The sequence below is a fragment of the Pecten maximus genome, chromosome 2 (genome assembly GCF_902652985.1).
Source record: "Pecten maximus chromosome 2, xPecMax1.1, whole genome shotgun sequence".
NCBI classification, from domain to species: domain Eukaryota; kingdom Metazoa; phylum Mollusca; class Bivalvia; order Pectinida; family Pectinidae; genus Pecten; species Pecten maximus.
Window position 1 is genome coordinate 12547406 of NC_047016.1, and position 14163 is coordinate 12561568.

The window sequence follows — 14163 nt, forward strand, 5'->3', positions numbered from 1 at the left end:
AGCATATGATATTGGCGATGCAACGTACGTGTTGTTAATTCGGTGATGTATAATTGTATATATGAAACAACGACGTGGTATGATGTTAAAATTCATGGAATACAGGAATACATGATGTTATATTTCATTTTTCACGTTATAATTGTCTCATTTTAGAATGAAAAAACTCGCATATATATATATATATATATATATATATACCATTTAATAGGGGATATTTATAATATGTTATACTGCGATATATCATAATATAGTTACATGTACATGTAACATATGTTATACGCTAGAGGTATGACGTTATATATACATGTTATACGCTAGAGGTATGACGTCATATATCATCATATTATACAGTAGAGTTATGGCGTTATATATTATGTTATACGGTAGAGTTATATTTATTATATGATTGGTATGTAACATTAACACTCATTGGTCCAAATGAAATCATGTGTCATCATTTTTTACTCTGGAAACACCTCATGACATCACCGAGGTAGACTTGCCCCCTGTCTCTAGAATATCAAAATTATAAATAAAATTGGGCTTTATGATTTCGGTCCCTAGGATATGCCTGATTCTGAAAAAGTTTTAAACTAGGGGCAGATAATCTAGTATTGGTATCTAGCTTGTCAATTCTTATCAAAACTTAGGGTCTGGTGACCAGTCTATCACCGATGAGTCTGACTCCTGTTGAAATAGAAATGATGTCATCTGTGCTGAGATGTATTTTTAGCAGAGGTTAATATAACATTCCATTGACCTGGCGAAACATTATATTGACCTCCCGGTGATGTGATGAGGTATTCTTTAGTAACTTTCTTAATTTTTTGTTTTGCTTTTAGATTAATATGATTTGGCCTCGGGAATATTGTCCAGGTCAGGTCCGTAAAACCAAGGATTGTCCTCAACCAAAGTATGTATTTGTACAATATATAATGTTGTACGGTGGAGTTATGACATTATATATCATGTTATACAGTAGAGTTATGACATTATATATCATGTTATAGGTACAGTTATGATGTTATATATCATGTTATACGGTAGTTATGACGTTATATATCATCATGTTATACGGTATATATGACGTTGTATATCATCATGTTAAACGGTAGATTTACGACGTTATATAGCATCTTTTACGGTTGAGCTATGACGTTATATTTAACAATTAAACGCTTGGTAGATTGTATTTATTGGCAAGATCCATGCAATCTGGGTGACAGATAAATATAATGTCGCCCGACATGAACTATTTATTTGTTACGCAAATTGTATTCATATCGACTGTTTACTACCATTTGGTAACAGTTCAATGCTTATATTTACATTCATAAAGATTTTTTATTTTCTGTAGGTTATGACGCGTTTAAATTTACCGCTTACCTATCACTGACGTCATCAAGTTCAAATACCGGAACAGCCAAAATTTCCAGAAGGAATAATATAGTCCCTGATGACGTTATTAAAAGCAAGCACATAACATCGTTTTTGTACAAATTTGGCTTTATTTTATATTTCATAAACGTTTGTAGGTATCGTCAAATTGTTCACAATTGCATAATTTCTGATTCTTTAAAATCGAAACCGTTTTTTCTGCGCAATGATATACAGTTAAAATTTACAAGTGATGCGGCGTTGAACGGGAATTGCCCAGGACAGACTCGATTCCTCGGAAACACTTATGTTTCTATCGACTGGATTTACGTTATTTAAAGAAGAATATCAGCTCTTAAATTCTAAATGAAAGTCGTCTTGACAGTAGGGGAAAACGATTCCAAGGATATTTCGTTCGAAACAGATTCCAGTCTAACCGGTCAACTCAGTGTCGCTAACTTAGCAGACGATTTTTAACTTCACAGGGGCTCGATTTTGTAAGGTAGGCATGCATTTGACATCAGTAAATAACCACAAAACTAAAATCCAGTAGGCTTACAAATACACAACCGGAAACCATGTCGATACTCCCGGTTTTTATATAAGATTTTTTTTATAAATACATTACTTTTATTGTTCTCGTATCTTGCATTTCTGACAATTCGGAACGAGCCCCTGTGAGTGTGATTACATTGACGATTTGATCATATTTCGTATAGATCAAGAATGGCACTTATAGTAATTCGTGTTGACCTCATTTTTCTAATTATGAAATAATACTCTCATAACGTGTTGCTTTATTTTTCGTTGTGGCTTCTGTAAATAAATGCTAGCATTCCAAAGCTCTCCAGACCGAAAGTAACTGGCGGCCATTGTTTAACCTACAACACCTGGAGCTGTATTCCTACACTGACCGAATCACTGTAAATTGTAGTATACAGTCTCATGAATACAATTTGGTTTACTAACGACATATAGACAAATGCAACACAGAATGTAAATATTATGATATGAGGTAAAGCGTTATATATCATGTTTATCCGTAGAGTTATGGTGTTATATGATGCACTGTATGTTGTAAAAGAGATGTATAATGTGACATATATATATAAAACGGGATGATTATGATGTCATATAACATGTTATAAGGGCGAAGTTTAAGCATCGAACTGTTTCAATATGAAAAATATATATAAAATGTCAATGACAAAGGCAAACATGCTGTAGGTTAGGTATCATGGAATGGAAAACCTTCAGGTCGTCCGTATTACTGACCAAGAGAACGTAAAAATTATACAAACATAGACCAATACCATGAATAATTATGTAAAACAAAGAAAAGAAAACATTTGATATCACAGACTTTATTTGGATTCGACAATCAAAAATAGATTTGATTTTTGATGTAGGTCATATACTATATGCAATTCGATAAACACATTCATTTTACAATAAAAATTTTTTTAAAAAAAATTCAAATACAATTAAGCAATCAATTATTCTTTACATACAAACACACGCATTTGTATATAACTGTACATAGTTTTGAAAGAATATGGTAGCAGGATATAGAACTTAGTAATTCAGATAAAGATTTGTCATTATAACAATATCAACACTCAAATCTGATGAGAAAACAAAAACAAAAAAGGGTATTATTTAGGATATAAACAACAAACAAACAGTGAAACTTGCATTACCAAGTCCTACAAATAACTGAACAGGTTGTGAAAAAGTTTTCTCGTGGAACGAAACTATATGTGCTATTTTCCAGTAATGTTTTAACATCATTTGGTTCTTAATACTTCACAAAATAATTTGTTCACGAATATAGTTGTCAAAATATGATTTTAACCAGAAGAATTACATCAAGTACTGGAACCTCAAGAGACTCGACGAAACTGAATTTACGAGCAAAACCTTCAAACTATTACTTCTAGATGTTATTAAACAAGTATATTATTTCATACATTTAGAATATATATTGAGAATTTGTAATTAAAATGATTCAAGATTAAACATAACTTTACTTAACACATACCCTAATATGCAAGTACAATTGTAATTTAGAAACGATACCGTTTAGGCAGAGAATAACTGCAGAGTAAAGAAAGCTAACACATGACATACCTGTGTTACCATGCATTCGAGATTACATACATGCAACAATTGGCAAATAATTCCGTGAATGTAAACTGAAAATATGTAAAGCTATATTATAAATATTTTAGGAGTTTGCTGATTAAATGAATTTAGTAAAACCTTGTAAAATGGTATATTAGTTTATTAAAACATACATGCATATGTCCTCGTTATACCAATCAAACATTTGGTATTCTAGGTCTTCGGATCTTCAAACGTAATATCCATAACGGATACATTTGTAAGTTATCTCCTGGCATTTGTTTTACTCGGAACTGGTGTGTATAACTCTACTATTAAAGGTTACAACTGGTAAAACTCTACGTTACTGTATCAAATCCAGAAAGAATTTAAAGTCATTTCCATATTTTTCCTTTATTTATGTTATTTCTAGAATTTATAGGGACGTAATGTCCGATTTATTTATTTATTTCATTGTTAATTTCTAATTTGGATGTTAAATTAAAGCTGTTATGCTTGATTAAATAATGTGTATACAGCAACTAACAATGAAAGTCATATGATTTATTCCAAACAAAATATATACATTTGTATCTCTTGATGTTAAAGAAAAAAATGAAAATATAAAACAGAATCGGTTGTATATAACGTTAGTGTTACGGTGTGAGATTTTCCAGTAAGTGTAGATTAGACTATATATCATGGCAGTGCTTGATATAATAAACTTTATGGCTAAACCAAAGAAAAGTAAAACAGAACCCCATTACTCTAGATGGCTATACATTGTACAGTTCTACAGAAGGTTATATGTCATCTTCGTTTACTTACTTTCTACTGGTGTACAGATAATATATAATGACTGTTTTAAATCCTATGTTGCCGACATGTTCGCACAATTATGTATGTTGTCCACAAGTTAAGTTTATAAACTATAATCATCACATATGCATTGCACATTTTCATTATCATCCAGAACTGTAAAAGGAAAAGCAAAGATATTTCACATCTAAGATTTATATACATGTATAAATATCCAATAAATAACAAAGGCTACTTAGATAACAGGTTTGATAAACATCCTACATAAGGTCACTTTTCTTTAATACTGATAGGTGAGAAAATGTCATCGACAAATTCATATCTGCTATTAACAACTAGCACTTCTACATTGCCACTGTATAACATCGTATATGTATCAATCCAGATACCAGGATTTAGTGGAGACAAATAACAAAGGAATACTGTGTACAGACAATGTCTTGATTAAGCCACACACTGTTCATCATATTGCTTATACTTAACGTTTTTTGTCTCGTGAATTGAGCCCTTGTTATGAATCAGTGTCACTGGAATGAAATACGACTTTCTCATACTATACATAGTGGTGTGGTTTAAACGTCTGGATAATAGCATGCGTAGCTGATCAAATTCCGTCCAGAACCTTGTCGATACACAAATTAAATTATCCAATGAACTTTATGTCACCTTTGTAGTGTCGATTTTTCGTTACTTTTCATTTGAAAAGTTTGCCACACTCTCTTATAAGAGGGTATACAAATGTAATATAAACCATTTAAAATGCGGAGTGTGGTCCAAGTGTGTGAGTTGTGTCCCGCCGAATACTTCTTATGGTAAAGGCAGGTCCCGAGGCCTTGCTGTTGGCGTAGGCAGGAGTGTATGCGGCAGGACCAGGAGTCTTCTCTGTAAACATAAAATAGTGAACATATTCATAGAATGGTACAATGTGAAGGTCAGTGATGAAAATATCATGTTAGCCAAATTTTAAAATAAAGAAAGTAAACTAAAAATATAATTCACGAAAATGGTATAATATAACACTACGAACAACTACGAACACGTGTATTGTCTATAGATCCATCAAAGTGATAAACAAATTATCAAATGCCGTACGCCCTAGTTACCTATGGAAGGCCACAGTATGGTGCCCGAACGTCGGAACTGATGGCTGTAGGATGGTCCTCGCTGGTGGACAAGTTTGTCTGCCGAGTCTTTCACGTACTCGTTAGGACTCGGTTCCTTGGAGGACCCTGTAAATTGATATTTGATGTAAATATAAAATTATAGTTATCATCACTTACATTAACATGTCAAACAAGATAATATAAATTAATCATATTTTATTTGTGTCGCACGACCACTTTAATACAGAATATCACTTACCAGATTTGCTCATCGTGACCTCCTTTCTGACGCCAATAGAGAAGGAGGGTGCCTCTGTCATGGTCCGTTGTCGTGGTCCCAACAGAGACTTCTGCTTGTACAGATTAGGAGTTGGCCACTAGAAAAAAATGTAGGATAAGATCAGTATTATGGCCCATGGTTGTCAACGTCCATGTATGGAACTATTGATGCATCATGCTTATTCAATTAAACATTTAGTATAATGATACATTGTACATGTAAAAGCCTCTTATTAATCATTGTCGAACGTTTTCTGACCAAATCATTTATTCTCAGTTTTCTTCGATTTTAAAACCTGCAGCAAGAGATCCAACCGAATTTGTTGACTTCCCTCCCCCTCCCACCAACCCCACCCCAAAAACCCCACCCTTCTTTTGTTTTGTTTGTGTTCAGACAAAATCAATGTCGTGTTTCCATAGACCATAAGTGATGTATGATACTAAGTTGGAAAATTAGCAGTGTTTTTAGATTAAAAAATATTTTAAATTGTCAAAGATTTTATTATCAAGGTAGATTATTGGAAATAATTTGTTTTGTTATTCTGTAAACTTAATAAATTGTTAGAAATTAAATGGAGCGAGACCGCGTTTTATGATATAAGGAAATGTAACGGCGACTCGCAATCAGCACACAGGTAAACACTACTTTTGCTCCCTGTTGAACACGCCAGACTTACACTGGTGTCATTGTAGAAGTCCGTCTTTGTCTGCCAGACGTGAGGACTCTGGAACCATGGCTTCTCCCAGGACGTCCGTCCTCCACCCGCTGTAATATATGACGTCATACAGGTAACACGATGCGGCATTAACATTAACAGTCCGCTTACGTTTCTAAATCAAGTATGGCCAAAGTTATGATTCATACGAATTTTTTTTTTTTTACCAAATATCGATTGGTTATAGCTCAGATATGAGTTTAACATTGTATGTATAACAGTGAAATTCCTAATTCTAATTTATATTCATTTCAAACCCCAGCATTTATTTTACATATTTGCATGTCTTGCATTTTTGTTAAAGGTATTGTTAACAACTTTTAAGGTATATGAGGTAATAAGTTGGTCTAAAAATAAGCATATTTACATTTTTCGGGAGCACATTTAGCCCTGAAAGTCCACGACGGAGCATTGGTCTCTCCCAATGGTTTGTTACAGGGTGAGTAAGCCCAGGGTCCGGGACCCTCCATGTCTATCCTCAGAGGGGGTCTGGCATTGTTCGCCTCGTCCCATCCTATCACCTTGGTGGGCTTCTTTGGGTCCTCATAATACAGACTCGAACCCTGACCGCGTGACGCTGGCTTAGTCCTGTGGAAGACATTATTAACACATCTTGTTATCAAACAGGTCTAATATAACGAACTCTGAATCGCATAGGCTCAGAAAATTAATCACGTTCTCATTTCTCAAACTCAGATATGTAGTAAAGGTTCTATTACCTGTAACGTTAAATGGCGAAATGTAAAATGTATATGACATTTGGTATTACGCGAAACAGTCAATAGGATACAAGAAATACAATATTTTAAGAAAATATCAAAAGTAAAGTTCATTCATGCTACAACGAAACGTGTCATGATATGAACTGATAAATAACTGCCCCCTTCATGTTATCTGAGATAATGATCACATCCCGGTGACTTCCGGTTTAGAAGTAGCATGGCCGCAGCAATGTAAAAACACTACCTAGATAATTACAGACAATTCTTAATCTAGAAAGGACGTATTACAAAATGACCCCTTCATTACAAGCATGTGTATTGCAGTGTTTATTACCCATGACGATATAAATGATGAGTTTATCACCAGTAGAAGAATTGAGATATTTTATTTTGTAGGGTTAATTTGTTCTGAAAGTGAAGTTAATTATATGACATTATGTGACTGTTTTCATTCTTTATTATTGCTAATGTAAAATCTCCGATCACGCTACAAAAGGATGAAACATGTAAGTTTGATAACATATATTGGTAATAAACGAGCATGTCAATAAATGCACCAAAATGCCCCACAATAAATCGTTTACCTGGAAACATGAGTTCATACCCATTCACACGATACAGCTTTAATCCCAGAATTGTAATGACTACCTGTGGTTCCTAGTCATACTATAATCCGTCATACTATAATCCTGAACTGTTTTCAGGATTCAAAGTCATGCCTATAATCCTAGATCTCGATAACAACCGATATAAATAGCTATATGGATTTACACCACAATTCCAAGCAAATATTTAATTATATGTCTCCATTACAAAAAGTGTATCTGAACGGTTACTGTGTAATCTAGTAAACAAATCCGCGAGTCAAGCTACACCTGTAATCCCAGGTATCCGTTACAACAATGTGTCTGAACGATTACCTGGTAATCTGTTGTAGAGGAGGAATTCCCACAAAACTCCTTTGTCGGTGGGGCGATACCCCAATGATAGCAAAGTACCCTTTTCCGTTTACGACCTCAAACTTGGGCATTTGCTTCAGATTTTTCGACATCGTGTAGTGTACCTCAACCACTACAGTGTTCTCTGTGAATGCGCCACGTATTTTGTTTTGTATCCTATAGACCTATACATATGGTTTTAAAGACTTTCCATGTTAAATCTTGGTCCGCTACGATCAATTCCCTAAGCCTAAGTAGTAATGTTATGAATATCTCTCTGAACCTGAATGAGAATTTTAATCGGATTCCAGACATGGAATCACTTTCTTCAGAGCACTGTTAGCTTTAAATCATATTTTTGTCTTTGATAACAATAATAAGATATCAAAAGCAATTTTAGGAGTAAAATGTATGATATGCAGAATACTTCATAAAAAACCAACAACCCAAATCATAAGAGAAAGCCATAAGATTTAAACTACAATTACATGACAAAAATGTATACACTAGCTAACAAAACGTCACGGAAATTTCCCTATATAAACCAGTAATGTGTTAGTATACTACACAAGAGTAAGTATCGTGATTAAAAACACTGTTATATCTGATTCACGAACAGACATTTAAAAACGCAATGCCTTGTATAGTGCTCAGGAATGACCGAGTCTCAGTCAGTTTACTTAGTTTATATCCCTTTGTTTGACCACGAAAATACAGGATTATAAGTTTACTGGAAAGTCGAAGGAAAATATCACTGGCAGTTACACTTGATTAATCTTTTAAAATATTCTTTAATGTGTGTTGAAAAATATGTTTGTTTAAAGGGACATAATCCCGATTACGTTATGACCCCCATATTCGTAATATAAGTGTGCTTCTTGTCAAATTGATCACCTAAATATGTTAAGAATTGTGGTGTTTCCTTGAACTCTCTATGTCTTTTCGAAATTTCCTTTTATGTTATAAACTGCAAGTTATCGTCACAGGTTTTCAAATATATCATATCAAACAAAACCGTAATAAAAAAAGAAAACATACCTACATACATAATGTAGACAGACAGACAGACAGACAGGCAGACCTTCTTTATTTCCTCTTGAGAGATTACATTATCATGTCATTTTGTGTGTAACGATTTAAACAAAGAATTATGTTATGTACATAATCATGGTTCTAATCAGATTATAAAAAGTCAAGAACTCTTCTGAAGAAGTTTGGTCATTTCGGAAAACATCTCAGTAAGTTTGTCACTAATAGCAACAATTAAATTGTCCCATTCCTCGTCACCCAAGATGATGTCGTGCCTTCCGCCGAGTATGAATGAACACTTCTCGTCTTCTCCTATCATATCGTATTGCACATACTTGTCAACACTTATACAATTAACAATTTGTTCGAGTAACATGTCTCTGCTTTGGAACAGTGCAGGACATTGTAATAGAAAGTGCTTAACGTCGTTGTTAACAGCTTTATTGCACAGTTTGCACTTCACATTTTTGAGATCAACTCTGTAGGAAAGTTTGATTAGTTCACAGATTTTCCATGTCATTTTAGGGAACTTCAAAGTCAGTAACCATAGTGAGATATGATGTCAAACTGATAATATATTACCTTTATATGATATTAATCATATCATTACCATATCGGGACTGTGTTTTCTTATGTTTAATATTCGTTATAACTGTTTGATAATTGTTTCTGCCTTATTAAATCAGGTCATTATAAACATACAGCCTGTTTAGTTTCAGAGAGCTGTCGTAACATTGTGTAGTGTGAACTTTTACCCCAAACAGGTTTCGCCCAAAACTGGCATGACCCGTCTTCAGCCAGCAAAAATTCGCCCCTAACCGGAGTGATATGTATTTAGTTTGTATAGTTTCGCCTCTAATCCGTCCGACCCATATTCAGCATTATAATTACTCTATGTGTGCGATGTATATAAGATAACCATATGTTATGATATCCCGCCCCTTATAAGTCCATGGCAAACAGTATACAGTTAAATCATAATTGACAGTATAAAATAAAGCATAAAATTAAATTAAATAGATTAAACAGTATGCCATATAAGACAATATATCATATTAGTATATCATAATAGACAGCTTTCCATAATAGACAGTATGTCATTTTAGACAGTATGTCATTTATTAAATGATATAAAATCCGATGGAAGAAACACCCAGAGCAGTACATAATATTGTAAATCAATTTTGATCACAATTAAACTGTAAAATACGTATTAATGGATGATAAATTTATAGGAAACACGCATAAAATATATAAGGAATGTGCTCCTTCCCATTGAAATACCACTTTACGACTATACTCGTCAGTTAACCAAACAATGGCCAACTCGATGAACCTGCTATGATAAAACAAAATAACAATCATATGAGTTTTATTACTGTGATGACTGTATAAACATTGGAATATTGACCGGTACTACGATTCAGACCACGCGGGGAAACCGATATTGATTATACTTGCTCAGGGTTTTAACAGTTTACCGGTGTTTAAATTGCTTTTTATTGAAATTTTACTTTTCTTTTAAAGGCGCATATTTATGACAGGACATTTATATAGAATCTGAAGTCAATATCAGTGTTTATCGTATCCAACAGGAAGGGATACCTTGTGTAAATGCGGACGTAATCACCATGACGGTTACATTGTGTAATACCAGTAGTTCTACTATGAAAGATAAGAGTAGAATTGTCTTCAGTGAAGGATGGTATAATACAGATTACAGAGACACAATATGATTGAAAAAACAGATCATCATTATACACTATGTAACGAAGATTTGACGATGGCCGGTCAGTGTTCAGATGACCTTTTAAGCAACCAATCATAACTCGACTGGCACAATTTTGCCAGAATCTGCTTTCCCTCGGCAACCTCATGGTTGGTCGTAAGAAAAGGGGTCCCGAATGTCAAATCTTCATAACGATTTACAGAAACGGTAATTCAAAAATGAAAAGAAAAGTTAACGTAGTGAACATTCACATTTTCGTTTCGATTCCCTTAGAAATGTCAGGGCTTTTTATATTCACTCAGTGACAGTAACATTTTATACGCACATGCGCAGCTCAACTTCCTGTGCTAGTTACATGGCGTGGCTATCGGTAAAACGTTGGAGTGACCTCGTGAAATAAATTTTAACGTGACTGTATATTGGTAACTTACATTAAAATATCATGATTAATGAGAGTAAACATTACAAATAACAAGATTAATCATTTGTTTAACACCATTTATTTCTGTCCAATAAAACATCATTGATCGATTACTTACTAAAAAAAAAAAAAAAAAAAAAAGAGATAGGTATATAAAATTCTGTTATCACTAAAGTGTGACCGGATGGGGTGTCCTGCTAGTTGTCTTCATCAAGTTATAATTCAGTGAGATAGGTATAAAGCCGGCATCAGTTCTATTCTTTCACAAGGAACAAACACGAATATACCTCAGTATAATCACATCCTTGTATATCGCACACAGAGGTTATCCTTAAATGAATAGTCGTGAAACAATATTAACTCAATAGTAGTTTAATATCTGGGACCTTTTTGGGATGATTTGCTACAGACAAATAAAAAAAACCTTCTCCCTGCTGCAAGGCAGTTTAATTTGTGTCTTAATAATACATTTCAGACATGGTCAGATTGAATACTTTGGCTTAATATGTCATACCAAATCATAAGTATTCCACATCAGATATATGTATGCTGTACTTTTGATATTGTTCACTTACTACTGTAGATCAACACCTGATCGTGGTACAATAATATATCGATTAGCTCGCAGTTTCCCTCACCCAATTTATCATCAAGGATTTTGTCAGGGGTTAGGCGAATTTTGCAAATTGCCAGTCGCAAGTATTTTGTATATAAAGAAATAAACCACAGATACTGAAAAGACAGTCTTTTTACTTTTAATCACACCTACACCGATCGTTTGGAAAGGAGAAAGCATTTCCTCTTTTTTGCATTTGTGTTAATAGCTTCTAGATTATCTATTATTATTATTTATTTATTAAGACCAATAATCCTGAAACTGACAACAGAAATTCAACCATTGACGATTTAGTATAATTTAAAACTGCCATTACACAAAGACATTGAATAACATGCTCTCCCGGTCAAATTTAAGAGCTAGTTTTAGAAGTTAAACTCATAATGCCGCTACTCTAATGATATATAACGATGGTTCTAGAGAAAACATGATTTTACTGGTGATGTATACTAATTCTGCCATCTGTCTTATAATAAAAATATTCCTAAAAAAAAAAAAAAAAAAAAGAGTGACAGGGCGAGTTATAATGATGATATAATATTGACAAATATTGACCAAACTTTGCATCAAAAATGAAAACTCACGTTAATTCCAAGACAAGGATATATAGCTCGAATTTGTCTCATGGTCCCGTCGAGTTCGACTTAACGAAGATCCACTGTAATTCTAACTACCTTGATGTCAAATACAGAAATAACACTGAATAAGCCTAGAATTCAGTCGTCATTGATGCCAAGGACCTAAAGTATTGATAATAGAAGGCGACCAAAACAAACTCGTAACATACCCAAAGAAATGCCAAAAGGTGGATGGGAAAATGCAAAATTGCATTTCAAAAGAGCATCAATAAAATGTATTTGAACTAAAGCAAAACAAGTTGGTTACGATAAACCATGGGGACTGAAAGTCAACCAACAGTGTCTACCACCTGAGATCTCAAAGGATTGTACAAAAGCATACAAGATATTTGCAAGCTTAAAAAATAATCTAGAGTTAGATGTAGAAGAGCCATAGGTGATGATTATGGCCTAAGTGTTGATGGTATGGGGCGACCAAAACAAAAACTCGAAATAGTAAAAAAAAAAAAGACAAAAGTCTGGATAGAGAGATCTAAAACACCCATAGTTCAATAAACATTATATTTTACAATCAATTCCATAATCCATCTCACACTTAACGACACAGTGAACGTGAGCAACCAAAAACAACCGCAACGTAATAAAATCAAGGTCTGACAACATATATTCCATTAGTCGACCGTCAGAATTGTTGTATGGACGAGGGAATTAACTTATAAAGTATATAACAGACATGTATTGTAGGATGAATACTGACAATTCATACGTGACCAAGAATATTAGATCACTGGTGGACAAAAATGGGTCTTCATAGGCAGCACGTGTATCGTCACTGTAGACAACAATGGCGTCTATCTACTACTAAGGTTGACCTATCGGTTCATCACTGCTCTGCCTGTTACACAGACACCAAACAATACTACTACATACTATACGACGGTCCCTTTGTATGTTTTGTCCGTGACACAAGTGTGTAATTCCAAACGTCAAGATGTCATTGTCCATGTACAATCGTCACCACTGCCAATATGTTATAATTCTCGAACCAATGTCACATTTTTTTCTGGATATAACAAACCATTTAAAGAAACTTAAAAATAATTTTATTTTGTTACTGACATTAGGGTTTATCTCTTCATATAATATTTTGTTAAGATTATTGATTCACTACTTCGCAGAATATCGTTAATCGTGCTTGTAATCTTTTAATTCCTGTTACAAAATGATTACTCGATGATCAAATTGTAGATTCATAGGATTATAGTATGGACCATTAAAACAATTATATCTAAAAAGCTATTCGCGTGTGGTAAATTTAAGTAGGCAATCGACTCGTGTTTCGTCTGAATGGCGGCTGCCATAGTGACCATTTTGTTTCACATTTACAAATTGTAATACCTTGATATCAATCAAAAATAAATCTATATACACAACATTTACGTGTAGTAAAACAGTTTGGAGTTTGTGTACATTTAAACAAATGCCGTGTTTTAAAACAATAACGATAATGCCCTCTATTATAAAACTGTGTTATACACCGACTTATATACCTACCTCCCATGGAATTGCCAAATACCTGGCTTCAGTGTAGGTTCTAATAGAGGCGGAAACATGGATCCGAATCATGGAGATGTTTCGTCAAGGCGATAAAACTGCCTCTGGTCCTTGTGGTGTGGTACCCCTTACTACCACTCAGCATTAGTATTAGTATCCGTTATCGCTGTAGAGCA

General features: G+C 33.9%; 1 protein-coding gene across 1 annotated transcript in view; it reads right to left on the reverse strand.

Annotated features, from left to right (window-relative positions):
• Window positions 1-2728: 2728 nt before the first annotated feature.
• The window catches only part of LOC117317940, a 39514-nt gene continuing 28079 nt past the window's right edge, over window positions 2729-14163 (reverse strand). Inside the window, exons 3-7 of the mRNA XM_033872911.1 lie at window positions 6768-6988; window positions 6362-6450; window positions 5665-5782; window positions 5406-5531; window positions 2729-5184 (exon numbers count right to left, since the gene is read on the reverse strand). Coding sequence (XP_033728802.1) covers window positions 5057-5184; window positions 5406-5531; window positions 5665-5782; window positions 6362-6450; window positions 6768-6988 — 682 coding nt within the window. The 3' untranslated portion in view covers window positions 2729-5056. The remainder of the gene's footprint in view (window positions 5185-5405; window positions 5532-5664; window positions 5783-6361; window positions 6451-6767; window positions 6989-14163) is intronic.